Consider the following 27977-nt stretch of genomic DNA (forward strand, 5'->3'; position numbering starts at 1 on the left):
ACTGCATTGGGTATTCAAGGTGTGGGTGTACCAGAGATTGAGCGGCATTATATTTTCTGCCTTTTTATCCATCCCTTTGCTAAAGGTGCTTAAAAATGTTCGCTTTTTTTACTTCTGTTGCTCGACAGCTAATTTAGACCCCCTTAATGTGCATGCATACTTGGGATGTTTTACGGTGTTCATTACTTTGCATTTATCAACAAAAAAATTCATCTATCATTTTGTTACCTAGTTACCCAGTTGCATGAGATACTATTGTAACGTTTTACAGTGTGATTATCTAAGCTGAGCAATTTTGTATTGTCTGAAAACTCTGCCATCTCACTTTTTACCCTTTTTTCCAGATCATTTATTAATATGTCTAACAGCACTGGTCCCAGAACGGATCACTGTGGTACACTGCTATTTCTCTCCCTCCATTCTAAAAATTAACTATTTATTCCTAACCTTCACTTCCTGTCTGTTACCAGTTACTAAGCCAAGAGAAAGTAAATGTTACTCTTTACTTTGCTTAAGAGGTTTTGGTGAGGGACCTCTCATAGGGTACGTCTAGACTACAGGCTTTTGTCGACAGAAGTTTTGTCGACAAATACTGTCGACAAAACTTCTGTCGACAAAGAGCGTCTACACTACATTCAGTTCTGTCGACAAAGCAAGCTGCTTTGTCGACATGGTAGTGTAGACGCAAAGGACAGTTTACATGCAATAACACCTTCTGTCGACAGAAGGCGTTATGCCTCGTAAAATGAGGTTTACCAGCGTCGACAAAACTGCTGAGTTCTGTCGACGTTATGTCGACAGAACTTAGCGGTAGTGTGGACGCAGGTATAGTTTTGTCGACAAAACTCTGTAGTCTAGACACACCCCTATAGTTCAGGTGCACTATAATCATTGTATCACCATGTCCACATGTGTGTTAAACTGCTCTAAGAATTATAATAGAGTGGCGAGGCAGAATTTCCCTTTTCAAAAACTAGGTTGAATCTTCCCCAGCAAATAACCTTAATCTAGGTTTCTGATAATTCTGTTCTTTGCTAGACTTTCATCTGATTTCCTTAGCATTATAAGTTAGGCTTACTGGCCTCTTATTATTACTACACTTATGGAGCCTTTCAAAATCCAGTATCACATTAACTATTCACCAGTCTGCTGGTACAGAGGTGGATTTAATGACATATTGCACACCATACCATTAGTAGTTTTGCGATTTCATGTTGAAAAAAATCATTTTAGATTTTAACCTATTATCTTCAGTGTTTGTCTTAGATCTATCAGTGATTTGTTTGGTCAAATTATCAAAGCCCAAAATTGATATGGGCGTAAACACCAATAAATTGCCATAAATACAAGGGAAACAAAATTTTCAATAGGATTTGCAAATCACTTCCCTAATTCTATCCATGACTATTGTATAAAATTCCTCTCTGTATTAGTGCTCTTTTGTGGAAAAGGGTTATTTCAGAACCTCTTGTTAGAATTGCAGCCTCCCATTCAATTAGAGATGGTGGATTATGCTCTATTAGTACGACATTTAATCTGTAATGACATACATTAATACAAGATGAAAGCGTGTACTAGTCATTTGAGACTACTCTTAAATAAAAACTTTTTCCTAACATGTTGCTCTGAAGGTGCATATATTCAGTACACAAGTAGACACTCAGAATTCCCATCATCACCAGTTCATCTAAAGAGAATCCAGTCTGAAATGTTAAATCAAACAAATTATTCCACTTCAAAGTACCAAAATTGAAAGCTCAAATGAGCGCACTGAACAGAATCAAACCAATTACTTTTTTAAGCTCCCCTGATGTAACTCTCCCCACTGAATTAACAGAATCAAAGTTTGGCCAATGCCACATCCAGGTTCAACCTCTCTGGTCTGAGACTCTCTGGGTCTGGCTAAGCTTTATTCTGCAGAGCCCACAGCCAATCTTCCCTGGGAGTAGGGCCTCCAGCCCCTGCCTGCCTGCTCCTGGGGAGGAGGGTTCTTTGCCACAGCCCCTGTCGACCATGGTCCCAGAGGCACAGCACATAACCTTCAGCAGTGGAGGGGGGGAGGGAAGGAGACGAGGGTGGTCCAGGCCTGCCATGGCGGGGACCTGTTGACCACTAAGCATCATCCATTAAGGGTGAAGTTTACAGGTTAGCCAATTAACCTTTTACATCTCTAGTAAGCATGGCTTTGTAACTGAAGTAAAGCTTTCCATAAGTAGTAGTTTCATTGTGCAACTTAATTGCAAGCTCAGCATCCTAAGAATGAACTATAATCCACACCCTAGGAGTTTCTGAAAAAAGTGACAGGCTTCCAAATATTAACTAAACAAAATACATCTGCAGGGCCTCCTTTAGGGTGTAGCATCGAAACACAGTGTAAACCGAAGGAAAAAGATTCTCAGCTGCGTAGCAATACAAAAACAGTGGGGGAACTTAACTATAAATACAAAGAAACCCACATTAACATGAGGACACTGTAAGAACAGGATCAGTATCTCAGCTCTACTATACAACAGTAACACATTAGCAGCCAGTCAATCACACACCAGTATTAGGAAACCATAGCAGTTACTTGCTCTACAGCTGGGAATAAAAAAGTACCAAGCAGGGAAAGTACACTGATTGGCAGAACATTTTGAAATTGGAATGTGACAGGTTGGGAAACAGAAGGAGCCTTCTACAAGGAAACTTACGTAGGTAAGGGAATGAATGAAAAGGATTAAAAGCATCTGGACAGGATCTTGATAGAGAGATAAAGTTTATACCTAGTTTAGAACTGTTCAATATTGGTCATGACAAAGTTTCTTCTAGAAATACCTCAGGTAAAAAGATTCAGGACTGAACTATGCAGGTTTTTTTTAGAAACTATTTGTTCAGAATTGTTTGTAGAGGTGCAAATATTTGTTCAAAGAAAAATGACAGTGTTTCAACAATATGGGGGGGGATAGCTACATTTGGTAGAGGTGCATATCTGAGAAGCCCACATATGTATGTATAAAAATCTGAAAGTATAGTTGAAAAACAATTCTGCTTCCTTTAGTGCCTTTAGAGATTGCCTTTCTGAGATTTCTGTACATTTCCTTTCAAAAAGGCAGCACAAGTTCAAACACATGCTTCAAAATGACCTGTTGCTAAAAAGGCATATTTTAGTTAGTTTTACACAACAAAAATTATGAACAAATTATGAGATTTAGCTGAACATAATTTCAGTCTGGTTTTAATTGTGTATGATAATATGAGGCAGTTAAATTTTTAGATTTGATCAACCTTGTGAAGAACAAAATCCTAGATGACAAGTCAGTCTAAATACTCCAGTTAAAAAAAAAAAAAAAAAAAAAAAATCAGTAACAATTTCACAAAAATATTTTTTAAACCCACACAACTTATCCACTAGAAGTGATTGCTGAAGGTAAAACATTAGCTGACCAATACAGCTTCAATGTATCATATTTTACTTGGGATTGAGGGCAGGGATGTGAGAACCATATACTTATATAATGGCATTTGGCAGTGGAGTGTTTCAGATTAAACATATCTTCAGATTTAACATTTGACTCTTTTGTTGACATACTAGAAGACATAAAACAAATGTAACATCAAGTTACAAACCTTGACATTTCTTCACTCCTTTTTTCGTGAGACAAAAGCATGGAGTAAGAGGATGCAGAAGCAATCAACCTTATATTTCAAATATCTTAATAAAAATGTCCATTATAGTGTCTGTTTATATTTGTCATCAACTATTTGTTTTCACACAATACAATATAGAACTCAGTATATTAAGCTAAGGGTACAGGATACAGTCCAAATGCATAAGCACAGAAAGAATAGAGTTGTATGAAGAGCTCTGGATGACTTGAGAGTTTGTCTCTCCACAACAGAAGTTGGTCCAGTAAAAGATTATCTCACCTACTTTTTGTCTCTGTTTGCCAAATTTACATTTGAGATAGAAGCAAAACAATTTCACCTTAGATTTCAAGCAGGAGTAGGAGAGTAAATACAGAGCTGCCATTTGAAAGCCTTGAGAAATTAAAAAATATACTTTAATCTTTCTAGATTAAATGTCAGATTATTCTAACATGCAAAGCCTTTCTAAAAAAGTACTTTATGGGGTTTAAACACTGGTTTTCTTCCTAGCTTTATCTTATTTTCCTTCCAACTTCTAAACGAGGTCTATATTTTTTTACTCTATAGAGTTTGTTTGAGGGGAGGGTTGAGTATGGTTGTCTCTTTTGGCTCTTTTAAAATAAGTTAATACTTAAAACCCTTAATATTATGAATTAGTAAAATAAAGGCATTTAATATGAAAAGCTTGTGTTTTTTCTAGTATGTATGCTATTTAAATTCTCTATTATGAAATGCAGAACTATCTGCCTATACTGAAAAATGTTATAATTTAGAATTTTATGGAGGAAAAAAATCATCTTTTTTAAAACTATTAAAGCTGTGTATTAAAACTATTTTGATCTTTTTTAAAAAGGTGCAATTCAAGGAAAAAATTACCGGCTGGCATCAATGATATGGCTCTTACTTGAATTTTTACGATTCGTGTGGAGTTTGGCTGGAGGACACCGGACAAATAATATATTCTAAAAAATATGAGTTTCTTTTCTAGCGGAAAGGACACCAAATCTGCAACACCGTCAGTTTCAAATAGCAAGGTTCAGACATTTTCAGGCACTATACCTGTCACTAAGTCTCCCTCCCAAAAGCAATACAATCGGCATTTTCCTGTGTGCCTCTGTCCTTGACACTGTTGGGAAAGACACACAAAACAGAGAAACTGAACAATTACGCAGGGCAACAGGAAAACATTTCCTCCGCACGTTTACAAAGCACTGTTGTGTAGATTCAGCCTACAGCAGGGAATCCCCATTTTCAATTCTCAGTGCTCCAGAAAATGTTTGAGAAGCCAAACACTGCCATCCTGAGAAGAAGTTACTCATGTACTTTGAGATATTCCTTACTTTCATAGTTAGCCCATTTTTTCCCATTCAACTTTTGTCAGACTCTTCTTTCATACTTTAAATATCTGGTTCATTTAGAAGTCATTGTAAGCGCTGCCAGGACCTCACATCTTGAACCCTCTTCTGCCCCAGCTCTGATCCCTCTTGCACCTCAAGCTCCTTAGCCTTGGCCCCACCTCAGAGCCTGCACCTTCAACCAGAGCCCTCACTTCCTCCCACACTAACTCCTCTGCCCTAGCCTCAGCCAAAACTCACCCCCCCCTGTCTCCGCAGGTTAAAGGGAGTGAAGGAAGTAGGGGGAAAGAAATGGGGGGGGGGGTGCATGAAATGAGCAGTGGGGAGGGCCCTGGAGGAGTGTTTGGTTTTGTGGGATCAGAAAGTCGGCAACCCTACCTTTACCACATGGTCCAGAGCACTGATCACAGACATTTTTAAACGGTTAGATACAAACAGGACAAGTCTCAAGGACCTACTTTGGGCCACACAGAGTCCTAAATCCACATGCAGAGTGGGCACTTCACATGGATCTCACCCTTCCCGTGTGGGAAGAAGGAGATTATCCATTACCATAGCACCTGCCTCCCCCACTGCTCAAAGTCAGGGCTATCTTCAGATGTGGAAATCAGTGTGGTAAAAGAGGACTGCATTGGACATGCAGGGGAAGAAATAAAATGCACGTCATGCTCATATCAGCCCCACAATGATTAGGCCCAAAGCTGCTTCTCTCATTAAGCTATTTGTGCAGTACTGAACATTCCTCCAGGCACAGTCTCACCATGCCACCATGGCTGGACAAGTCCCCAGTCTCCATGACTACACCACCAGCGAGCACAGGGAAGAGTCATTTAAAATTACCCATTCATGAATTTTCCACAGAACCTACAAATATTTCCAGTGATTAGAAATTCACTGAAAATATAGTAATTTTAAAAAAATTACTCTTACCTCCCCCCACAGCTTTTCCGATTTTTCCAAAGAGAATATCTTAATACCAAAATAGCTCTTCAGCTTTACCAATGTGCAATATGAATGTTTGTGTCTCTAACCTCATTCATCAGGAAAGTTTGGTTACAACTCTCCCACTGAAATGCAAATAACCTAAGCAATTTTTGATCAACTGCTATAGAAAATTACTCTAATAGAAGAATTCTCATGGCTGTCTTACTTGTAAATAATATCCCATTCAATCCACTCAGATGTCTTCAGTCCTCTTTTTTCCTTTGTATATGTATTAGAGTAATGTTGTAGCAACGAAGGGTTGGTTGTTTAAGGGAAGGTAAAGGTAAGCAAGAGGTAAAAAAAAAAAAAAAATTATCCTGAATGAAATAATACTCATTGTTGCCAAATAACAGACAATGAGTTGAGTGAAATCATGTCTAGTTTTGGCCTCCATACATTAGGAAAGATTTGAACATATTAAAAAGGGTACAGAGAAGAGCAACAAAAAATGATGCACAACAAGATGTAGAAACCTGACCTATGTGGAAAGGTTAAAAAAAAACTGTATATATTTAGTCTTGAGAAAAGACTGATAATCTCATATAACCAAGGTCCTTTTTCAAGTTGGGCTCTCTAACAGTTACTCTAACTTTGCAGCAAAAATCACCCGCATTCCAATTCCAGTTTTGATCTACCAACTAGGTTATTTTTGCAAAAATCAGTGACAAGAACAGTGCAGTTTATACAGTGTGATCACCTGTTTCAATGGATGTTTTAAAAGAAAGATTACTAAAAGCTTAAACCCCATTCTGACTGAAAGAGTGGGTGCACATACTAGTCAATGGTAATTACTGAAGACCTTCAGTGTAAGGACGTAAGGACTGATACCATGGCATGATACATCTGATCGTAAAAAAAAAAAAAAAGGAAGGCTCATGTTCAAACAGATTTGAGTTTCAGAAGTGTCATACTACTGTATTTTCCGGCGTATAAGACGACTTTTGATGTTAAAAAACATCCCCCAAAAATCGGGGGTCGTCTTATACGCCGGGTATACAGCTTTGTGGCTTTGCAAAGCCTCGGGGGAAGCCAGCGGCAGGGCATCCCAGGCGCGCCTGGGCTGCCCCGCCGCCGGAGCGTCCTCAGAGGCTTTGCTCCCGGTGTCCCTGGTCTGCTGGGGATCGTCTCCAGCAGACCAGGGACACCGGGAGCAAAGCCGGGGAGGCGGAGGGGCGCAAGACGAAACCCTATGTTTTAACTAAAAAATTAGGGGGTCATCTTATACGCCCAGTAGCCTTATACGCCGGAAAATACGGTACTCTTCTCTAGATCATCTTGAATGGATCAGTTTTTACTACTACAGTCAAACAACTTTTGTATTAACAAAGTAACTTGTCAATCCAACTTCGATACCTGAGAAAATACTGGAACAAATTATTGAACAATTTGTAACCATCTAGAGGATAATGAGGAATTGCAAACCTGTGTTTGTCAAGAACAAATCATTCCAGGCCAACCTAATTTCTTTCTTTAACATGGCTACTGGCCTAATGAATAGGGGCAAACTGAAAATGTGATAGATCTTGATTTACTAAGACTTTTGATGTACTCCCACATGATATTCTCGTGAGAAAACTAGAGAAATACAGTGTAGATAAAATTACTTGAAAATGGGTGAAAACTAGTTGAAAAGCTATATTTTTATAACTATAAAGTAGTTATCAATCCCTTGCTTTCAAGCAGCAGGAAACATATTTAATGAGGTTCCATAGGTGTAGGATGATTAGACATCCTGATATTAGGGGCTATACAATGGTCCGGTACTATTCATCGTTTTCATTAATAACTTGGATAATAAAGTAGAGATTATGCTTATAAAATATGCAGATGACACCAAGCTAGAATGGCATGCTAGCACTTTGAAGAACAGGATTAGAATTCAAAATAAGCTTTACAAATTAAGGAGCTTTTATGAAATCAAAATGAAATTCAGTAAAAGAAAAGTGTAAAGTACTACACAAAGAAAAAGCTCACATGTGCAACTACAAAATAGGGAATGACTGTTTAGGCAGCAGTACTGAAGAAAAGTATCTGCTGGTTCAAGTGGATTGCATATTCAATAGGAGTCAACAAACTGGTGGGGAAAAAGGCGAATATCCTTCTGAGGTCTATTAACAGGAGTGCCATGCGCAGGACACAGGAGGTAATTCTTCCACTCAGTACTGGTGAGGTCTCAGCTCAAGTACTGTGTGTAGTTTTGGTCTTCACACTTTAGGAAAGATGTGGACAAATTGACAAGGGTCCAGGGGACAGCAACAAAAATATGCAGTACAAGATTTAGAAACCTGACCTATGTAGAAAGGTTAAAAAAACTGGATATGTTTAAAAGCTTCAGATGGGTAGCAGAGTTAGTCTGTAATAGGAAAAACTTAAAAAACAATAAATAGTCTAGTAGCACCTTAAAGACTAACCAAACATATAGATGTTATCATGAGCTTTCGTGGGCACAACCCAATTCTTCAGATGACATGAGCATTGGAAGTCCAGATCCAAGAATATGTCTTGCAAAAAGGCTGCTGGGGGAAGAATTGGCAACTGTCTTCACATATGTTAAGAGCTGTTATAAAGAGGATTTAACCAATTGCTCTCCATAACCAATGAAAGTAGGACAAGAAGTAAATCAGCCTAATTTCCAGCAATCAAGGTTTAGGTTAGATATTAGTGAAAACTTTCCAGCCATAAAAAGACTGAAACAGGTTGCATACCGAGGCTGCAGTGTTCCTGTCGTTGGAGGATGTTAAAAACAGGTTAGAAAAACTACTATTAGGAATGGTCCTGGTCTACTTGGTCCTGCCTCAGCATGATGGGACTTACTAGATAATCTCTCTAAATCCCTGCCAGCCCTACATTTCTCTACAATTTTATAGTTAGCCTAGCCCCATCATACTGAGTTTAATCTATCTTTAATGAGCTCATGTTTCTTTTTTGTCCAGTGTTTCAAGTGTTACTGAAATGGGCATAGTGTCTTTTCATTGTAATAAATCAAAGGAACATTCTAATTTATATTAGAGCTCATCGAAAGAGGCTTGGTTTGTATGCCAGTTTGAGACTAATCTAGTATCTTGGGAACAGTGAACTACTGCTACAAAACCAGCAGAGGGAGCACAAATCATTATTTTATGAGTCACAATAGTCACTATTTTACTTCTGTAGAACTTCATCCAGAAGTATATGGTGCTTTTTGAAAGAAAAAAAAAAGTGAAGTACTGAAGAACTGTCTCAAATATAATAACCTAAGACAAGACCAATTCACCCTCCGAACTTCAGAACGTCAAGGAGACATATTTTAGTCACACTAACCACTTTAAAAGGGTCATTTAAAAATGAGTCAGAGCAAGGAAATATAAAATGTGAGTAAAATGGCAATGCTAATGTTTAAGAATGACCGTTGAGTTGACCAATCACCCCTCTTCCCCTTGTGCTTTAGTTTTTCCAGGGTCAAACAATTCATTGACAGAGCTGGGAACAGAACCCATTCCTCCAACTCCTTTTCTGCACTCCATTCATCTGTAAAACCATGCTATTAAATATTCAGTCACAGCAAAGCGACATACTAGGCCAGATCCTCAGCTGGTGTAAGTCAGAATAGCTCTCTTATCTTCACTGAGCTATACTTTGGCCTACATTTCTGCGAAATGTTAGGAAGTGGGAATCACCCGTGTGAGGTCTTGTGGAAAGCACAACCCTCCCCCACAACCACTGACATCTAAAGGCAAGGGTCATTGAGTGCACAACTCATTTAACACCTCTGACTTGTGTTCCTCAATCTTCCACCAAGGCCTGGTCCCAGAAATGGGTCCTTCTGGGGGAATGGGGAGAGAGAAAGGAAACAGCATCAAATGGAACTAGAGAACTAGGAAGAATGAAATTTGACAGCCCTTTGTTTATAACTTGGATAAGCAATGAGTCTGACCATGGGCTAGAGACTTGAGTGACGGTAATAATAAATGGCTTATAGATATTTGAAGAGTGTAGACACCATGGACAGAGATGATTATAACAGAGGGGAGTGTGAATGGAAACAGCAGCATCAAAATGGGAAAATTTGGACAGGATGGCAGGAAAGTTTTTCCTGTTTATGAGCTTCATTAGTCAATGGAATAATCTGTACAGAGAGTCTTCCACAGGGGGCTGGGCAGGGAATGGTGCCAACACTTTCTGCCAGAAGAGGGTTTCAGGTTGCACATGCTCCAGAAACATGCTGACTCCCCATATTTCCTGGGCTCTACAGCCCATGTGGGCCTTCTGTAAAGCCCTCCAGTGGGACCAGGATCCCGTGAGTCCTGCAGGATCTGCTACCTTAATAAATGAGCAGGATTGAACAAGTGCTGCACAGGGCTCTAGGGGTACACATTTCCCACATAGGCTGCCTGTGCTGTGACCAACTTCAGGTTCATGCAGGGAGGTTCACTACTGCTGGCAGCTTGCACTGCTGCAACCAGCCTAAGTCGATTTTCTGCCTCTAGGGGCCTGTGGTCTGACCTAGAGCAATGAATCTGGCACAATAGCTCCAATTTAAAAATCTCTGGCCTTTAGGTGAATAAAGGCCTCCTAATTTCATTTTACAGCCAGTAAAACTAAATTTTCCAGGATACTGGTTTGCAAAGAGATTTTAATAATGTATCAAGTTTAAATTTAATAATTTACTTCTTTGTCAGTGTGCCATAGGAAATCTCTCAAATACTACGTTCTTCCACCATCTGCCATTAAAACAAGGCTTTCCTGATAGATTCCTTTGAGTCTGATGTGTTTTCTTCATCCACTTCAAGTTTTCAAAAACAAGTTGCTATTTGTTTCTAGCTAGAAAATATCTTCCCCAGTGGATGATAGAAGTCTGTCTCTCCCTCCCCGCTGCCGCCTCCAAACTCCAAGAATATCCTTCTACTAAAAAAGGATCAAGCCTGCAAATAAGTGTCTGTGGCTTTTATGCTTGCATTTTACTTGTCTCAGAGAAATTAGTTATGTGGCAGACTCTTAAAAAAAAAAAGAGCAGGGGTTACAGATTTTAGGATCTGAGACAATGTATGTTTTCTGCAAAAGTAGTATCACTAAGTACACTTTTTATTCCCCATTTTTGCACATTTTTGTTGACTTATGTCTTAAATTGAGGTAGAACCTTTCCTCTAAAAGGATCTAAAAGTACTTTGCTGACACATGGGAACAGCTACAATCGAACTCAGCAGTGTAAGTACAGAAATATTGCACAACTCTTATTTAATTCTATTGATATTGCAAGATAGAATGCAGCTGGCCCAGATTTAAATGTATCCACATCACATGTGGCACTCAAGAGTGCTGGTTTAGTACCTTAGGAGTAGTATCTTTAGTTGTCAGGATCAGGCCTTTTGTTTTAGGCCTTGTCCAAAAGTCAACAAGACACCAACTTGAGGTGCTGGTACTACACAGAGAAAGAAGATTGCTAATGTCAGGCAGGTTTTCTTTACGATCTCCCTCATCAGAGTACCCAACAAACCCAATGGTGGCAAATTCACAAGTCCACAGCCCACCATGGTACAACAGTGTTTACAAAAGGCTGAGGGTAGAGCCAAAGAGACAGAACTTACTAACATTTACAGTTTTTCTTCCTTTGGCAGAAACTGTCTCTACCGCTCTCTTTGAGCTCCTGTTTTAACAGCTGTTTTGGCCTTGTGGAGGCAAAGCTATACAAATGTGCTCTGGTTAATTAGACTTCTGCAAATTCCTGTGGAGACACACTTGTTTCGGTTTAGGTTAAATTGCTTCTCACTGACTTAAGATAAATTGAAATAAGCCTGAAGCAGAATGAGTGTCTACACAACCTTTGCATCAGCTTAATTAAATTTAAAAATCACAGAAAATAAACTAGTAGAGTACTGCACGTAGACAAGCTCTTAGTTTCCATTTGTCCTTGTCATTCAGTGTTCTCCTCATTCATGCCTCCATATATTAGATAATACTTTTGGTTAGTTAATGAATATTTGTTATTTTATTGTAGTAGAGTCTAAATGCTACAGTCACAACCCAGAACACCACAATAATTAGCTGAATAGTTTCCATAAGATGAATCACAAAAGATGAATTACTTCAAAAACATAGCTTTTTCATGATGCCTTTTATGTGCTGTGCTCCCTCCATCCCTTTAAAGAGTCACTGTTAAGCAGTTTTTAAAATTGTGGTGCTCAGCACTGTTTGTGATTAAAACAAACATGAACAAGCTGATAACTATGTTCCCAGCATTGGTAGAATGAAAAGTCTCACTTAAAAGCCTAATTTTCAGATCTGCTGCATACCTGCTGCTCCCTCTGAGGTCAGCTGATGCCATACTGAAAGTGGAACACCATCTAATATTTTGAAACTGGTTTTAGACAGGACTTTATGCTACAGTATTTCACACTTTTTGCCAGGTTTGTTTATTAAACCTCCACACAGTCTTTTGATTAACAATTTCCTTTGACGGAGCACATTCAGCTTTTCCCTCGGGTGTTCAGGGCTACTTAATGACACCAGCATGCCATTTGCTGCTTATGCTAGTCTTGTTTGTATCCAAGAGGCTGCCACCATAATGAAATAAAACCCTCTGGTATCCATCATTTCTAAAATTAACTGGTCTGTGTGTCACTTCACTTCATTTTAGGAGATAGGTTACGAACATGAAGATTTAATAAGTAATTTTGGTGAAAGAACAAGATTCCCCCCCCCCCAAATATTCTAGTACAAGACGACTAGACATCTTAACATCTTCATACTACTTACTTACCTGCACCTGTCTGCCAGAACAAAATTCCTCTATATTTTAAGGGATACACAGTCTTCTGATTCACAAGTATAAGTTGCATTAAGTTAATGAAATTTGCATGTTCTTTTTGATATGCACATTCCCATGAGTGAGCATTATGTTCTTATCTGGTAACTCAGTAGTTATCAGTTTCCAGTTTAAATTCTATGATATGCATAATGGGAAGATTTAAAAGTTTTAGATAAGAAATAAATACATTGAAACAACCAAAATATAAAATGACAATACTGACTACATCCTGCTATCCTTGCTGGCTAATAGTGATATGTGAAACCACAAACTTATTTTATATAAGCAACAAAGTTGCTGTGATCTGATAACCATGTTTCCCAGTCTAATTTCAAGGTATTAGTTCACTGTATATAGGCACCTGATTAGACTGACAGTATTTTCTAATAAAGTAGAGGTGTTTCACCGCCATGAATTTATAGACAAATCAGAATTTAATGTCAACCTAAGAATTTAAGTAGTACTTGTTTGGGGGGTTTGTCTGTTTGTTTTCTTTAGTTTTCCATTGTTTACAGTACATTATAAACAGCCCTGACAGTCCCTCCACCCTCATAGCATGCAGAAAGAGAAGAGGGGGAAGAGAAATTATTTGCCATTTGTTTTTCAAAGACCGGTTGAACCTCTCTAATCTGACCACATCTGTGGTCCAGCATGATTTCATTTATGGGTATGGCCAAGTTTCCCGTAGTCTTATAAAGTTTGTTTACAGTCACCAGCCTCAGTGTTCTGCGCTGTTATTTAGCTCTAATTTGCCCCCAAATGACTTCTAACATCCCTGTAGGCAGTGGAAGTGTTGGTAATGCTGCTAGATAATATTGACCTTCCATGGTCTAGCATATTCTCTGGTTCAGCACCAGTCAGGTCCCAAGGTTGCCGGACTAGAAAGGTTCAACCTGTATGTGGAAAACATCAGTTCTCCTTCCCTCATCCTCTTCATCATCCATCCTGGGTTTTAAAAATATGACTAAATGTTGCACCTGAGATGATAAATTTTAAACCATTCTGCAATCCTAAAATAACTCCTGTATGCACCGTTCTATGGCATCAGAAGAGATCCAAAAAAGCACTTTACAACATTCACATAGCAGACAAGGTAGGACTATTATATCTGATCACTTAAGCAAATAGTATTTTTTTTTCATCTACAGATGGAAAAGTGAGTTGGCTCTGTAATTTTTGGAAGGCTTTCCTGTCTTCCCATCTCTCTGTTAAGTGAAATGGATCAACTGAAAATGAGACTTGTGCACTTTGTTGAGATGAGTACTCATGGTTACTGTTAATATACTGGTCCATTACCCCTCAATATTAAGTCTTATAATCAGCTAGTCTATCAGTAGTCCCACTGGTTTATACGAAGGTTAATTTTATAGTTATTTGCTGCTTCTGGACCAAGTGATGCAGCACTGAAAGCAAGTTGTCTGGCATAGTGTGTTTCCACTGAGACTCTCACTACCTCCCCAACAAAAACCACACCCCTTACACCAACAACGGAACTGCTATTTTCCATTAGACCCTCTCAATTTAGATCATGTGTGCTAATAAGGACCCACTCTAGAGTACTTTCACTCTTTTGGGAGAGATTATTTTCCACTAAAATTATTTGGATTATCAATAGTGTTTGCCAGAGATATCAAACAATAAGAGGTTCTTCAACCATGCCTGTTTAGAAGCCATTCACTGTTTAGAAGGTCAGGCCATCTTCTCCATTTTGGTAATGAGTAGAAAAGGCTAAGGTGTTAAAATGTTATATATGCATATCAATCATTGGCGTCCACCCAGGAAGTGCAACAAGCAACCTGTTAATATAGCTAGATATAACAACCGAACAGAAATTTCTAAGTGAGTGTTTTTCTAATTCATTTGCCATTGGTCTCCCAGATGGAATTTCATTTAAAATGTTTGAAGTGTTCTAATTATTTCACAAAAATTATTTTTGATGGAAAATTTCTACCTTTTGTTCCAAAAATTAAACAGCTTTTTCCCTGTTCCACTGCCTGGCATGTATCTCAAGACAAGCATTCAGAATTTCCCTTCCAGAGGAAAAAGAGAGAAAGATCTTAGAACTTTAAATAGCATGCATTTATCATACATAACTCCCTACTGAAAACAGCAATGTCCAAATAAAAATTTAATTTGGAACCCCCCTGAGTTAAGAAAACTGTGGCTGCTACTGTGCAGAAATTCTGCACTCACAGTCACATGCCAGTTGTACACTGTGTGTACCGTAGGCAAGGCCAGGGGCAGTTTGCCCATTCAAGGGGCTCCCAAGTCAAGTGGGTGTTGTGACCTGGCACACTGAGATGAGTACCCATGCAACACTACTCACCCAAATTTGGCCCAGCAGTTTTTCCATCATGACAGAGACACAGGCAGGCCAAATCTGAATGACTCCATGTTAAGTTAAAGCGGTTCAGACGTGCTTACCTTATGAAAAAGTATCTTCCTCTCCCCCACTTCTACTGTATAGAGAGAATGCTCTGCTACATCTGGGACTATGTACACCTATATTAAGTGGCTGAACTGGCAAGAGTATTCAGACTCAAGAAGCTCAAAGAAAAAAAATGAAGTTGCTGGAGGCAAAACTGTATTAGCCCAATGAATTTTCTCACAGTAATTTACCAAGGTGAGTCAAACTAAAGCAAGCCTCCTTTTGCACTGGGGCAGAATTGTGTGCATTACAGGCTGGCACCAACGGCGATATCTTTCCCTAGACAAACCTTTAAAATCTCTTATCACAATATGAAAACTTCCCTCCTTCAAGTTGTCAGAGCCGTATATACAAACCTCTCCAGGAGAAGACATGGGCACTACAGACCAGCGCGTAAAGCCATAGCTCCTAAAGTCATTAGAATACAAACAATCTCAGTTTCCCCCTTTTTTTTTATTTTTAGTTTCTAGTCCTCACAGTTTTCAAGCTGGTCTTCATAACGTGAAACAAGTGAAAGTGATTAAGTAATGCCTCCTCAATCTGCCTGAACCAATAGCTCCAAGTCATGGAATTTGCCCCATTCATCCAAATGTGGTCTTAACTCCAAAATGCAGTACTGTGTGTATCTGTGATATCATCCCAGCAGACAGCTCAAAGAGTGGCAAGAGAAGAATGCAGTAATCGCAGCCCTCCTAGGTAAACATTCCCTGATATTCCCCACTCATCACCTCTGTGAAACCTACTCATATCAAGCCAATTTTCCCCATGCTCACCATCTTGCTGGAAGCAGGAGGGTGCATGAGGGCTTTTAACTCCTGGAGTAATGGGAAGGTCTCTTCCTTACGAGTGGTATCCCTGGCCACTACCCCTGCTTTACTATTATGGGGGGCGGTGAGGCAAGATCTTGTGGACAAAGCCGTGGACTGAGCATTGAGAACCAGAAGTTCTGTTCCTGTCTTGGCCATAGGACAATTACTAGTTTTAGCACTACTGAACTACCAAGTCCCAACCAAGATTAGGCCCCAGGTGTAGTCAGAGTCTCTGGCACAGCAACTGATAGTCTGAACCAAGTGACAGGGAGGATGGGAGTGGAAACAGAAGAATCAAGAAGAGATATAAATTGCCCATGGTCTGACAGCAAGTTAGTGCAGAGCCCACGGTGCACCCAAGGAAAGGCTGTTATCACTACTTTAAGTCAGGGGTGCAAACACAAAATACACAGTTTTATCGTCAGCACCCCTGCTCTAAATTGTTCTTGCACCCCTGGTGCAGCATACTCGCTACTCCATGCCGCAGGCACGGTGTGGCTGGAGGAGGAGAAAGACATTTCATTCTACAGACCCCTCTCAGACAGCTAGTCCCTGAGACAGTCTGACCAGCCTCCACTACTGCCCTGCTTCTCCATCACTGCTTCCTGCCCAAAGGAGGCAACGTTCACGCACTACACTTGAGGCTGGGCTGTGCCTCAGTTTCCCCCCCCCCCCAAATGGCAGGTAACAGGCAGGGCTTGGCAACAAAAGGGAAGGGAAGTGCTGCTGTAAGGCTGGAACGAGGCAAGGTTCTGCACACAGGAGCCTGCACAGTCCTCCACGGTCAAGGGTCGCCCAGCTCTTCATCTGCATGAGGTGGTGGGTTACAGCCTTAGCTTAGCCCTGCCCGCCTGGCGCTTGCGCTCTGGGCTCTAGGGACAGACACAGCAGCGCGAACAACGGCAGCAGGCCCGGGTGGAAGATGAGGCGGCTCCTTTAAGAGCCCATCCCGGGGGAGCCGCTGCCATAGCAGGGCAGCCTCGCGAGCCGTGCCCGGCCCCAGGGCGGGCTGCCCACGAGACAGGCAGGACCCGGGCTTGGGAGCGCGCGGCTCAGCAGCAACTTTCTCCCCGAGCCCCGCCCCGCTGAGCCCTGCGCCAGAAATATCCCGGCTTAATGGCGAGCCCGCCTCAATCCACTTAGCAGACTGAGCCCGGAGCCCTGCGGGCTGCAGCAGAGGAGCCGCGCGGGCTGCAAGGCAGGGGTGCGAGGCCTGCCCAGCTGCAGCCTGCGGCCGGTGGATTGCTCGCCCGGCCCCAAGAGCTGCTGTTTCTCGGCTGGCCTCCAGGCGTGGCTGGCAGGGGGAGCGGGGCAGCTGCAGCCCAGCCCCCGGGGGGGCGCTGCGAGGCCGAGCACGCCCCTCCGCAAGGGGATCAAAGCGCGGGGGCCTCAGCCAGGAAGGAGAGGCCGCTCTGGGAATAGGGATCGTTCCGGAGCTGGGACAGCGCAGGGGAGGGAGGCTCAAGAGCAGCCGCGCGTAGCCTGGCGCAACCCGCCTCCCCCGTGGACAACAAGCCGCCCTGAGCAGCTCGAGGAGCGGAGGACGCGCCTGGGGGCTTAGTCCAGGGCGGTAGCTGCGCCCGAGTCCCGTGGCCTGCCCGAGGGCGATGGGGCTGGGCTCGCACTAGCCCACCCCGGCAGCGGGAGGTCAGGGGCCTTTGCGTCGCTCCCCCAACCCCGGCTTTGCCCTGACTCGAGTGGGAAGCAGCAGCGCCGCCTCCTCCCGTCACCGACTTGCCAAAGGCTCCCGCGGGGAGCAGCCGCCACGTGCAGCGGGGACAAGAGTTTGTTCCCACCGGCAAGCGGCCACGCTCGGCTTTGTGCCCCTGCTTCTACAGCAGCCACCCCCCTGGGGCGCTCTCTGAAATCACACGCGCCAAGGGGAAGCGACTCCCCATCGCTTCCCGGCCAGGGTACAATGTGGAATTTAAACAGCTTTGCCTGGGCAGCAGGCTACGCTCTCTGGAGCCTGCCCCGCCGGCAGGGAGCGCGCTAATTAAGGCCAGGGATATTTAATTCACTGGAAAACCCATGAAGCCCGGGAGGTCAGAACTGCTCAGGATTTAGTGCTAGGCTGGCTCATCTCCAACAGCATCCCCTGCCCCTCTAGTTCTCTGGGGAGGGGGCGGGGGAGCGGATAGATTCACACCCCGCAACCGAGAGCGGACCAAGCGCTATTTCACGTCTCCCCAGCTGTGTCCAGACTCAGGGGTTTTTTCCAAAAAAGTAGCCTTTTTCCAAAAAAACTTCACCTGTGTCTAGACTGCAGCCGCATTCTTTCGAAATTAAATCGAAAGAACACGGCTTTTCTTTCGACGGTGGTAAACCTCATTTTACGAGGAAGAACGCCTTCTTTTGAAAGTGCTCTTTCAGAAAAAGGCGTTCTTGAATGCAAACGGGTTTTTCAAAAGAGAGCATCCAGACTGCCTTTCGAAAAAGCGGCTTGCATTTTTGAAAGTTCCGCTTGCAGTCTAGATGCTCTTTTTCAAAAGTATCTTTCGAAAAAGCCTCTTTCGAAACAGGCTTGCAGTCTAGACATAGCCGGTTTCAGAGCAACTACGAAACACCCAAGGGCACGTTTAAACTATATTCCTCTTTCGAAAGAGGAGTGTAGTTTAGACATAGCCTGCTGCTGGCGTCCTGGTCATGCAATAAAGTGTCCGTGAACGTGCCCTGGTTGGTGTATGAATCAGTAAGCAATTAGAGATGTCAGTTAAAGACTAAGTTGTGTGGGCGGAGAGAGAAAAGCCCACTATGCCAAGGCTCAAGTGTATAAATATAAAGAACCAAAAATGTGTCCGACTACAAGCAGCCCATTGTGTTGCACGGGCAGCGCAAGTGGGCTCCTAAGTGATGCATGCTTTGCCCACTCCGCGCAACACACTCAACTACTATTTCCAAAAGTCGCGCCAGCGCATCGTCTCAGCTCTTGCTAGTCCTCAATGCTTGTGTTACCTAAAAATCTCGCGCAATTAAACCGCTTTCCCTGCGCGGTAAGCAGCGCAGGATTAATTACCGTTTATCGTCAGTCAAAAGCCGCGGAAAGGAAGAACAAATCTCCTAGATCAGCCCGTTTGTACCGCAACTAACCACAGCTGGGAAGGTGGCCACCTGCCAATGTTTACTGACCCTCTGAGAACCATTTTGCTTAGCTGAGGGAGAGGGAGCTTTGCACACTGACACCGGGGCCCCCGAAAGCTGCTCCAGCTTCCCTGGCTGTACCCACTTCACTGCACGCCTTAGACACCGCACACACCGGCCAGTATCGGAGCGCAGGCGAGACAGATTCCAATGGGCTCCCCTCGAAGTACCAAGCCGCGCTCCGCGATGGGCCGGTACCCACGGCGTGCACTCCCCGGACACACTCAGCTCTCCAGAGAGTTGGAGGGTGCAGTTTTGGAGGGTGGGTCAGGGGGAAAAAGCAGCATCTCCTTCCGTTTGCTGAACCCAGTGCAGGCGCTGCCCCGCGTCATGGCGTGCCCCAAGCAGCCCCAGTCACAGGGGGCTGCCCGGGGCTCCGGAGCGCTTCTGGCTGGGCGCAAAGCTTTAGGCACAAGGAGTCCAGAGCGGGACCTGGCTCCTGTGCCCACCCGCACTTGTCCCGGCTACATTCCCCGTCCCGGCACTGTCTGTGTCCCGCTAGAGAGCCCTGGGAAGGACAGTGCCTCCGCACACCACTGGCCCCCGCCAGGCAGCGGCACGGCACTAGGTCTGGGGCGCAGGCTAAGAGCGCAGCTGCTTTTCCGGGAGCACCCTACGGCCAATGCACTGACAGACCGTGGGAGAGGAGACCCAAAGAGACCCCCCCGGCAGCTCTTACTTTTCGTGCTTTGCGTTTTCCTCGATGGCGCCCAGGATCAGCGGGCCCGGCCCCGCCGGGAGGATGCCCTGTTGCAGCCGGCATGTGGCCAGGTGGCGGTGATGCTCGTCCTGCAGGAAGGCGTTTTCGCGGTACAACTTGGCCACTTGCTGCTCCAGCTCGTCGATCCTCCGCTTCTGCTTCTCCAGCAGCTCCTGCTGCGTCTCGATGATCTTGTTCAGCTCCTTGAGGTACTCCGCCGCCTTGCTGGGGTTCTCCGCCGGGCTCTCCATGGCCTGGCTGGCCGCCGACCCGACCCGCCCTGCCCAGCCCCGAGCGGCTTCGGGAAGGGGCGGGAGGCGCTGGCCGGGCGGCTCCGCCGAGAACTTGAGCCTGGGAGGGGGAGGCGCACAGCCCCCCGGCAGGGCCACTCCTCGCCGGCAGCCCGCAGCTAGGGATGCCCAGGAGAGCGCGAAAGCGGCGCGCAGCGGCTCCGGCTCCGGGCCGCCATTGCTGGAGCTCGGCTTCCTCCGCCGGGTCCGGAGCGAGGGGACGGAGCCGGCCGGGGCTGCAGCAGGAGCCGCCGCGCCGCGGCCCCCGCCACCGGGAGCGGGCTCAGCCTGTGGCCGGCGGGCCCCGGGCAGCCGCCTCCCGAGAGCAGGCGCCGGGTGCGCCCGCTGGCCGCTCTGCGCGCAGCCCGAGCCGCTCTGCGCCTGATGCGCTTTAAGTAGCAGCAGCTGCCTCCGCCGGCGGCCGCGCGGAGTTTGCAAAGTGGCGGCTCGGGGGCCGCGGGGCCGGTCGCATCCCAGCGCTGCCCTGCCGGGCTCCGCCGCCTCCCTCCGCTGGGCGCGCCCGGGCGCGGAGGAGGGTCAGCCGGCGAGGGGCGGCCCAGCGGGGAGCCGGGCCGCAGGGCGCACGGCCGGGAGGAAGATGCTACTGGCCCGAGGGGCGGCAGCCAGGCACCTCCTCTGCGCCGTCCCCTTTCGGGAACAGGCTGCGCCCAGCCCAGGGGGGCGAGGGGAGCAGGTGGCGCCCCGCGGCCGAGGGAGAGCGCTCAGGAGAAGTGTCCGCTCCACGCACGTAGGGAGGGGAGCCCAGGTGGACACCTCGATTTGGGGGGTGCCTTTCACCAGACACTCCCGCCCCACCCCCAGCGAGCTGGGAAGCAAAGAGTTTAAAACTGGGGTGGGGGAGGGGGAGGAGTCTTCTTTGTATTTGCGGGATCCTTCCCACGCTCCTGCCCAGCACTCACCCCTGCTGACCCTGCCCAGGCGGGGAGCAGCTGGGAGCCTTGCTCTTTTAATCACTCTGCTCTGCCACTCCTGGCTTAAAGGCGGCCCGGAGATTTCCTAAGGCCACGCGGCATTTTTAGAACCATCGGCCCAGGCATCCGCGATGCAGGTTGATGGGAGACCTGGCGAAGGAGTCGGCTTCCTGCTGGGCCGCGGGAGGGACTCCTAGTCACATAGCACCAGCGTGCTCAGAGAGGGGAGCTCTTTCCCAGCCTGCCTGAAGTCAGACTTGCTCGGGGTTCTGCAGTGTACCAAAGAGACAGCCTGCTTGACATTTCCAACCTCTCGGGGTGGAAACACAGGGGCCTGTCAAGGTTGTACCAGGCTGCAGAAAGTTATTAGGAATCAGGTTTCTCCCTGTCTCATGGCTAACGCCAGGAGAATGGATGCAGAGTGCTCAGAAAAAAAGAAGGGCTCCTAAAAAAGTGCCTGTGGGATGGAGCAAGGAGAAAGACGATTGAAATGTGAGGAAACTGTTTCCTTTGGCACTCCTTCCTCTCCTATTATTTCCCTTCCATCATCTCCTTCCTCTCCCCTCCCCTCCAACTTTAAGTTTTCAGTATCTCTAAATCGTGTGGCTGATCCCCTTCTTTGCAGAAGCTCATCATCTAATAAACCATCTTGTTAGTCTTTAAAGTGCTACATTGTCCTGCATTTTGCTTCAACTACCCCAGACTAACACGGCTACATTTCTATCACTCTTCTGGAGGCAGCTTTCCCTCTTCTTTGCCTCTGGAGCATGGTTGATTCAGCAAAGTGGAAACCAGAGGGCTACTGGCAGCTATGGCTACTATCCTAGGCAGAGATATCGGAGGGCTCCCCTTATCTACTCACCCAATAGCTGATTTTTTTTTCTAGCAGTTTATTTTGGTAGTATCAAATATTAAATACAGGGACATACCTCATCCACCTACAGTGTTGGGCTCATTCAGATATCTTTTCCCATCTCCCAAGGACAACTGACTTCTGAACATATAAAGGGGGGAAATACTGAAATGAAAAGATTCCTCCCTGTAATTAGAATAAGCATATTCAAACTTTTATTTCAAAGGTATGTGAATAATCAAGTCTCCATTTAATTTGATTTCTCACCGAATGAAATTAATAGGCAGCAGGTTTAAAACAAACAAAAGGAAGGTTTCTTCACTCAGCGCACAGTCAACCTCTGGAACTCCTCGCCAGAGGATGTGGTGAAGGCTAGGACTTTTAAAAGGGTTCAAAAAAGTTGTATCACATTGAGAAAAAGTGTACAATTTTCAGACAAAATGCTGAGGAGATGTCAAACACGAAGAAGATCCCAACACATAATATTAATAGTTGGGATTGGTCCTGCCTTGTGCAGGAGGCTGGACTTGATGATCTCCTAAGATCTCTTGCAGCTCTGTGATTCTATGAATTGATGCAGCCAGCTTATTTATCACAGGGTTAAATGGAGCAGTTAAGGGAGTGGGAAAATTCATATATGCATAATAAAATGCAAACTAGGACACCCAAAATTCATTAGTGTAGCTGTATACATTAAAGGCTTATTAAGTATTTCACATGCGGAACCACACCAGCCATTAGTACAACTAGTATCTGCTTAAAAGATTTTTCTGGTAGGTAGAGTTTCATGTGGCCCTGGCAGCTTTGGCATAAGTGACACAAAACATGATTGAAAGAAACATTTTCCTCTTCCTGGAGTTACTATTTTCATTTCTTCCACAGGAAAAAACCCCCCCACAAGTCCCTCATTTCTTCAATTACAGAGCTAGGTTATGTTTACATGGCTAGTCCCCCTTTAAGATAAGCCAGAGGAATAATAAGCTAAATCAGAAAGGTCCCAGCTGTCTGTCAGGAGCCTCTCCCTTCTCTGAGAGGATACCAGTACTTTATCTAGCCTCATGAGTTCATTAACAAGCTAATGAGGTCTGCCTGTCAGTCAGAAGTCCAGCTGCTTTTTCTCACCCACACTAGGCAGGGAGGAACTCACACCCACCCAACAGGAATTCTACTCCCAGGGACCCACCAGCTGTCCTGGAGAGAGTGCATCCAATCCCCAGAGCCCCCCAAAGAACAAAAGCTGTTTTCCTAGTCTCCCACTAGTGTCCTCCTGATACACTTCTGATTAAGAATAGCTTAGTGTCTCTATAGGGAATTGATTCTTTCCTTGATTCCCAAGGGCCTGCATACCTGCATCATGTTGGATACCTTAAGAAACTTGCATACTCAGAAAATAAGCACAGGAATTGAATCGATAACACATTCAGGTTCCATGCCAATGTGAGGCAGGCGCAAGCGGTTTGTTCCAAAAGATCCTGTTGTACTGAGACTTGCCCTGGTAGGACAATAAAGGGAAGTGAAGCCCAGCCTGTTTAAACATGGAAGCTCCAGACATGGCATTGTGAAATAGCATTTGTAACTTTATAATCTTGGGATAAAACCCTGTCCAGTCTCATAAACTAATCAGGGCCTGGTCAGTTCTTGCATGGGAAAGCGCAGGGAAAACTTGCATCCTGTAGGAAATATTGTTGATCATTTTAGGAGGTGGACTTTTCCCTCCTAGCCAGTAATGAAAAAATACTCTCTCAGAGTGAGGAGTCACTGTGCTTTCAGTTGAGTTGTGTAATACCAACAGCTTGACCTGTTACGCTCAAGCAAGCCAATGGCAATATTTGCAAGACACATCTACACTAGCAGATTCATCACTAGACCCAACCACATCAGCCACCAAATCAGAGGCTTATTTAACTGCACATCCACTAATGTGATCTATGCCATCAAATGCCCGTAATGCCCCCACTGCCATGTATAGTGGTCAAACTGGACAGTCTCTACGGGAAAGACTTAATGGACACAAATCAGATATCCGAAAAGGCAGTACACAGAAACCTGCTGGAGAACACTTTAATCTGCCTGAACACGCATTAATGGATCTCCAAGTCACCGTATTGTTTCATGCCAATTCCACAAGCCAAATATACATGGAAGGATTGGAACTTAACTTTATTTACAAGTTTAATTCTTATGCAAAGGGAATGAACAGGGACATCTGCTGGCTAGCACACTACCTTCCACATCCTAATGACTTAACACCAACCAAACAATGGAGGTGCTAATTGTTCTTATCAGCCTCTTGTAACTACTTGAACCATCTACTCACTGTCTCTCTCTCTGTGTCTCTTTTCCCCCTCCTTTTCTCTCTTTTTTCCCTCCTCTCCACCCCCGTCCCTTATTTATTCTTGGATCTGGACTTCCAATACTCCAGTCATCTGAAGTGGGTTTTGCTCCTGAAAGCTATAGATGCCATCTACATGTTTTGTTAGTCTTTAAGGTGCTACTAGAGTATTTGTTGTTTTTTAAGTTTTTCCTGTTATAGACTAACTTGGCTATCCCTCTGAAACTGTTTGCAATAGTAAAGGTGTTAAATCCCATACCTTGGCTAAATAGTGATGGAATGATCCAGAACAGGAAAACATCATTATTAATATAATTCCTCATTTTCTTGCCTTGAGTGTTTATCCTATACCTGGTTCTCAGGGTGCATCTAGACTACATTCCTCTTTCGAAAGAGGAATGTAAATGAAGGAAATAAAAAATGCAAATGAAGCACAGAATTACAAATTTCGTGCTTCATTTGCATAATCATGTCCGATTGCTTTTTCAAAAAAGGTTATTTAAAAAAAAAGCAGTTCTTTTTTCGAAAGAACCTGTAAACCTAATTTTTTCAGGAATAAGGGTTCTTTCGAAAAAGGGTTTTTCTTCTGAAAGAACCATGTCTAGACTGCTTTTCTTAATAACCTTTTTCAAAAAAGCAATCAGATGCAATTATGCAAATGAAGCGCACGATTTGTAAATCTGCACTTCATTTCCATTTTTATTTCCTTCATTTACATTCCTCTTTCGAAAGAGGAATGTAGTCTAGAGGCAACTTCAGTGTATGATTATGAGGAAAGGATGATGTTATGACTTCGGCAACAAATTGGATTCAGGAGATGAGTTCCATTACTGAATCTATTACAGATAAACTTCCTATGAGACCTTGGGGGGAGGGGAGAATACGTGCCTCAGTTTCCTCATATGTAGAACAGCAATATTTCTTCTCTCCTGTCCACTTAGACTATAAGTTCTTTGGAGAAAGGATTATCTCTATTTATATTTGTAAAGCCCTCTAGCGTAATGTTTTTTCTGACCATGGCTGGGGCCCTCTAAATACTACTATAATATTAATAATTTACTAAAGCCAGTTGAAAACTTCATGAAATTCAAATTTTCAAAAATATTTGTTTTGATACAGAACAAAAAAAATTGAAAAGTTGACCTTTTCCACAGAAGAGGAATTCCAAACTTTCATTTAGAAAATAAATCAGAACATTTCAGTTTTACTTTTTTGAAATATTTCCAAAGCTGCCCAGCCAGCCCAAGAGCTGTTTCAGAGCTGGGATCCTGGAAGTCCTGATGCCCTAAGTTTCCTGGCTCTCCATCCACCCACAAGAAGAAAGTGCTGCTGAATTTCCATTGGAATTGTATTGAAATAGGTCCCTGTTGAATATTTTGATGTTGATGTATTGGCACTTTCCAATGTTGCATCAGAAAATGTTGCATCAGAAAATTTCCAAACAGCTCCATTATTTGCATATGCACGTGCAGACTCAGCTTTGCCTTTTTAAAATCAGGATGTGTTAACGCACAGTTATTCTTGTATCTATGCCTGTCATGTATAAAAAGTGCACAAACATTTTGCGTGTTCTTTTTTGAAATTGTCAGTTTAGGTAGGCTGCACAGTTGTAGCCATGTTGCTCTAGGACATTAGAAAGACAAGGCAGTAAAGCAATCTCTTTTATTTGACCAACTCTGGAGTTAAAAGCTTTTTTATTTCAAGCTTACACAGAGCTCTTCCTCAGGTAGTTACATTCTATGTACCTACAATTCTCCTGTAGTTTCAATTGGTTGTTGCTCTTAGTTCATTGTATGAAAGCATTGTATAAGGTTGCTATGAGTTTTATGGGCTCCCTCCTTCTCCTGTGTTCCATTACTGTATACAGTTTGTATTAATTTTCAGTCCTTAAAGAAAATAACATTTCTTGTTATATTTTTACTGAAAATACCAGTGAAAACTGCCCGTAGTGAACATATGCTACTTATCCAAACTAAAGAAAGAGAAATTCAAGGCAAGGCTTTACATGCAAGCAATAAAGCTTTCTCTAGTCTCTATATCACCTTCCATGATGTAAAATTAACTCAGTGTAATATTAAGGTTGAGTAACCAAATTTCCAAAAGTCAGGCAGTGCAGAGAGTTGTTCTTAATCTTAACCATGCCCCTGTCACTATGTTTTAAAAAGGTGGAAGGGAAGCCATTTTTATTGTGTGTCTATATGTGTTTCATCATGTTTAGAGACTCATAGCTTTTTTATTTTAAGGTCGGAAAAGCTTGTCTGACAATCTAATCTGATCACCTTCCTGACACACAGAAAAGAACCTCATCCAATAAATTCTGCTTTAGGCCCATAACTTCTGTTTGAGCTATAGCATACCTCCCCCCCCCCAAAAAAAAAAAATCACATGCAAGAATGAGACCAAGTCTGCTTGAAATGATGGAGAATCTGATATGTTTCTAATTAAGTTGTTCTCTGGTTACTTACCCTTGCTGTTAAAAATTGGCACCTTATTTCTATTGTGTTCTTATCAGGAAGCTCAAGACAAAATAATCACTGGAGATCATTATGGTTTTTTTCTGCTGGATTACTGTCAGAAATCTCTTCTCCTATGTAGGTACTTGTAGCCTTCTCTTGGTCATACAGCATATTCTCCAGACCTTGAGCCATTTCACTATGGCACAGACACACTTATGAGCAGAGGTGATTGGGAGCCAGAAAATCCCGCTGGCGTGTGTGGAAAGGGCTCACATTACAGCACTGTTCTTGCCACTTGACACTCTTTGGAAGAGTGAGGAGCAATGGATCTCATCATTTGTCACTGTTTTATACCCTCCTGAACATAAGGATTTTTTCTTGAAAACTTGATGTGGAGTGAATGCCACTTGAAGTAGGACTGTGGGTTTTTTGGGTCTGGTCTACATGTGCTACTGTGCACCTGTGTGGATCCTTCTGCGGGACTGGGAGTTCTTTTCCAGAGAAGGCTCGCTTCTGCCTCCTTGCCAGAGGTTGTGGTGAAGACTAGGACTTTAACAAGGTTAAAAAAAAGCTAGAGAGATTCATTGAGGTTAGGTCTATCAATGACTGTTAGCCAGGATGGGCAGGAATGATGTCCCTAGCCTTTGTTTGTCTTAAATGGGTGACAGGAGAGGGATCATGTGATGGTTACCTGTTGTGTTCCCTCCCTCTGGGGCATCTGGTGTTGGCCACTGTCGGCAGACAGGATACAGGCTAGATGGACCTTTGGTCTGACCCAGTATGGCCGTTCTTATGTTCTCCTTTGGAGGGGCCCTTTAACCCTTCTACCAAAGGGAAAAGTAGGGGAATTCTACAGGATTAATGTCAGAATTTCCTGAGCTGTCACATCCTTTCTTGAGAATTGACCAGTAAGAGTACAGTTTGGATTTGTCTTCTTCACAGGGTAGAGTTAGACCCCCAATCGGCATCACACAACACTACCACATAATATTTTACAGGTCTACCTTGCACATAGCAGAATTAAACAGCATTCTTCCCTTTAGGCCTTTACAAGCTAGGTAAGATATGGCAAGCAAAGCATGACATAGGGAGATGTAACAGATCATACTTAGAGGCATATACCTAAGAGGCAGAGTTGTGTGTTCAGTTTTAATTCTGTATTCTGACTTGGAGTGTTTAGTTTAATAAATTTTATGTATTAATTATTTCTACTTGCAAGACATTTCTATTATATTAATTTGTAAAAGAAAATAAAATTATAAATATTTGCTCTTTTCTACAGACTTCCT

The 27977-nt window shown here is 43.7% G+C and overlaps 1 protein-coding gene across 7 annotated transcripts in view; it reads right to left on the bottom strand.

Annotated features, from left to right (window-relative positions):
• The window catches only part of IQSEC1 (IQ motif and Sec7 domain ArfGEF 1), a 611669-nt gene extending 590682 nt beyond the window's left edge, over window positions 1-20987 (bottom strand). For 2 of the 7 annotated variants that reach the window (XM_075939721.1, XM_075939719.1), the window contains exon 1: window positions 19805-20979. In XM_075939721.1, coding sequence (XP_075795836.1) covers window positions 19805-20076 — 272 coding nt within the window. In that variant the 5' untranslated portion in view covers window positions 20077-20979. Of the gene's footprint in view, window positions 1-19804 lie in introns of all 7 variants that reach the window. The other 5 variants (XM_075939722.1, XM_075939725.1, XM_075939720.1 and 2 more) reach the window with 5 other exon arrangements.
• Window positions 20988-27977: the final 6990 nt, after the last annotated feature.

Source organism: Pelodiscus sinensis, chromosome 11 (assembly GCF_049634645.1).
Source record: "Pelodiscus sinensis isolate JC-2024 chromosome 11, ASM4963464v1, whole genome shotgun sequence".
Classification (NCBI taxonomy): Eukaryota; Metazoa; Chordata; order Testudines; family Trionychidae; genus Pelodiscus; species Pelodiscus sinensis.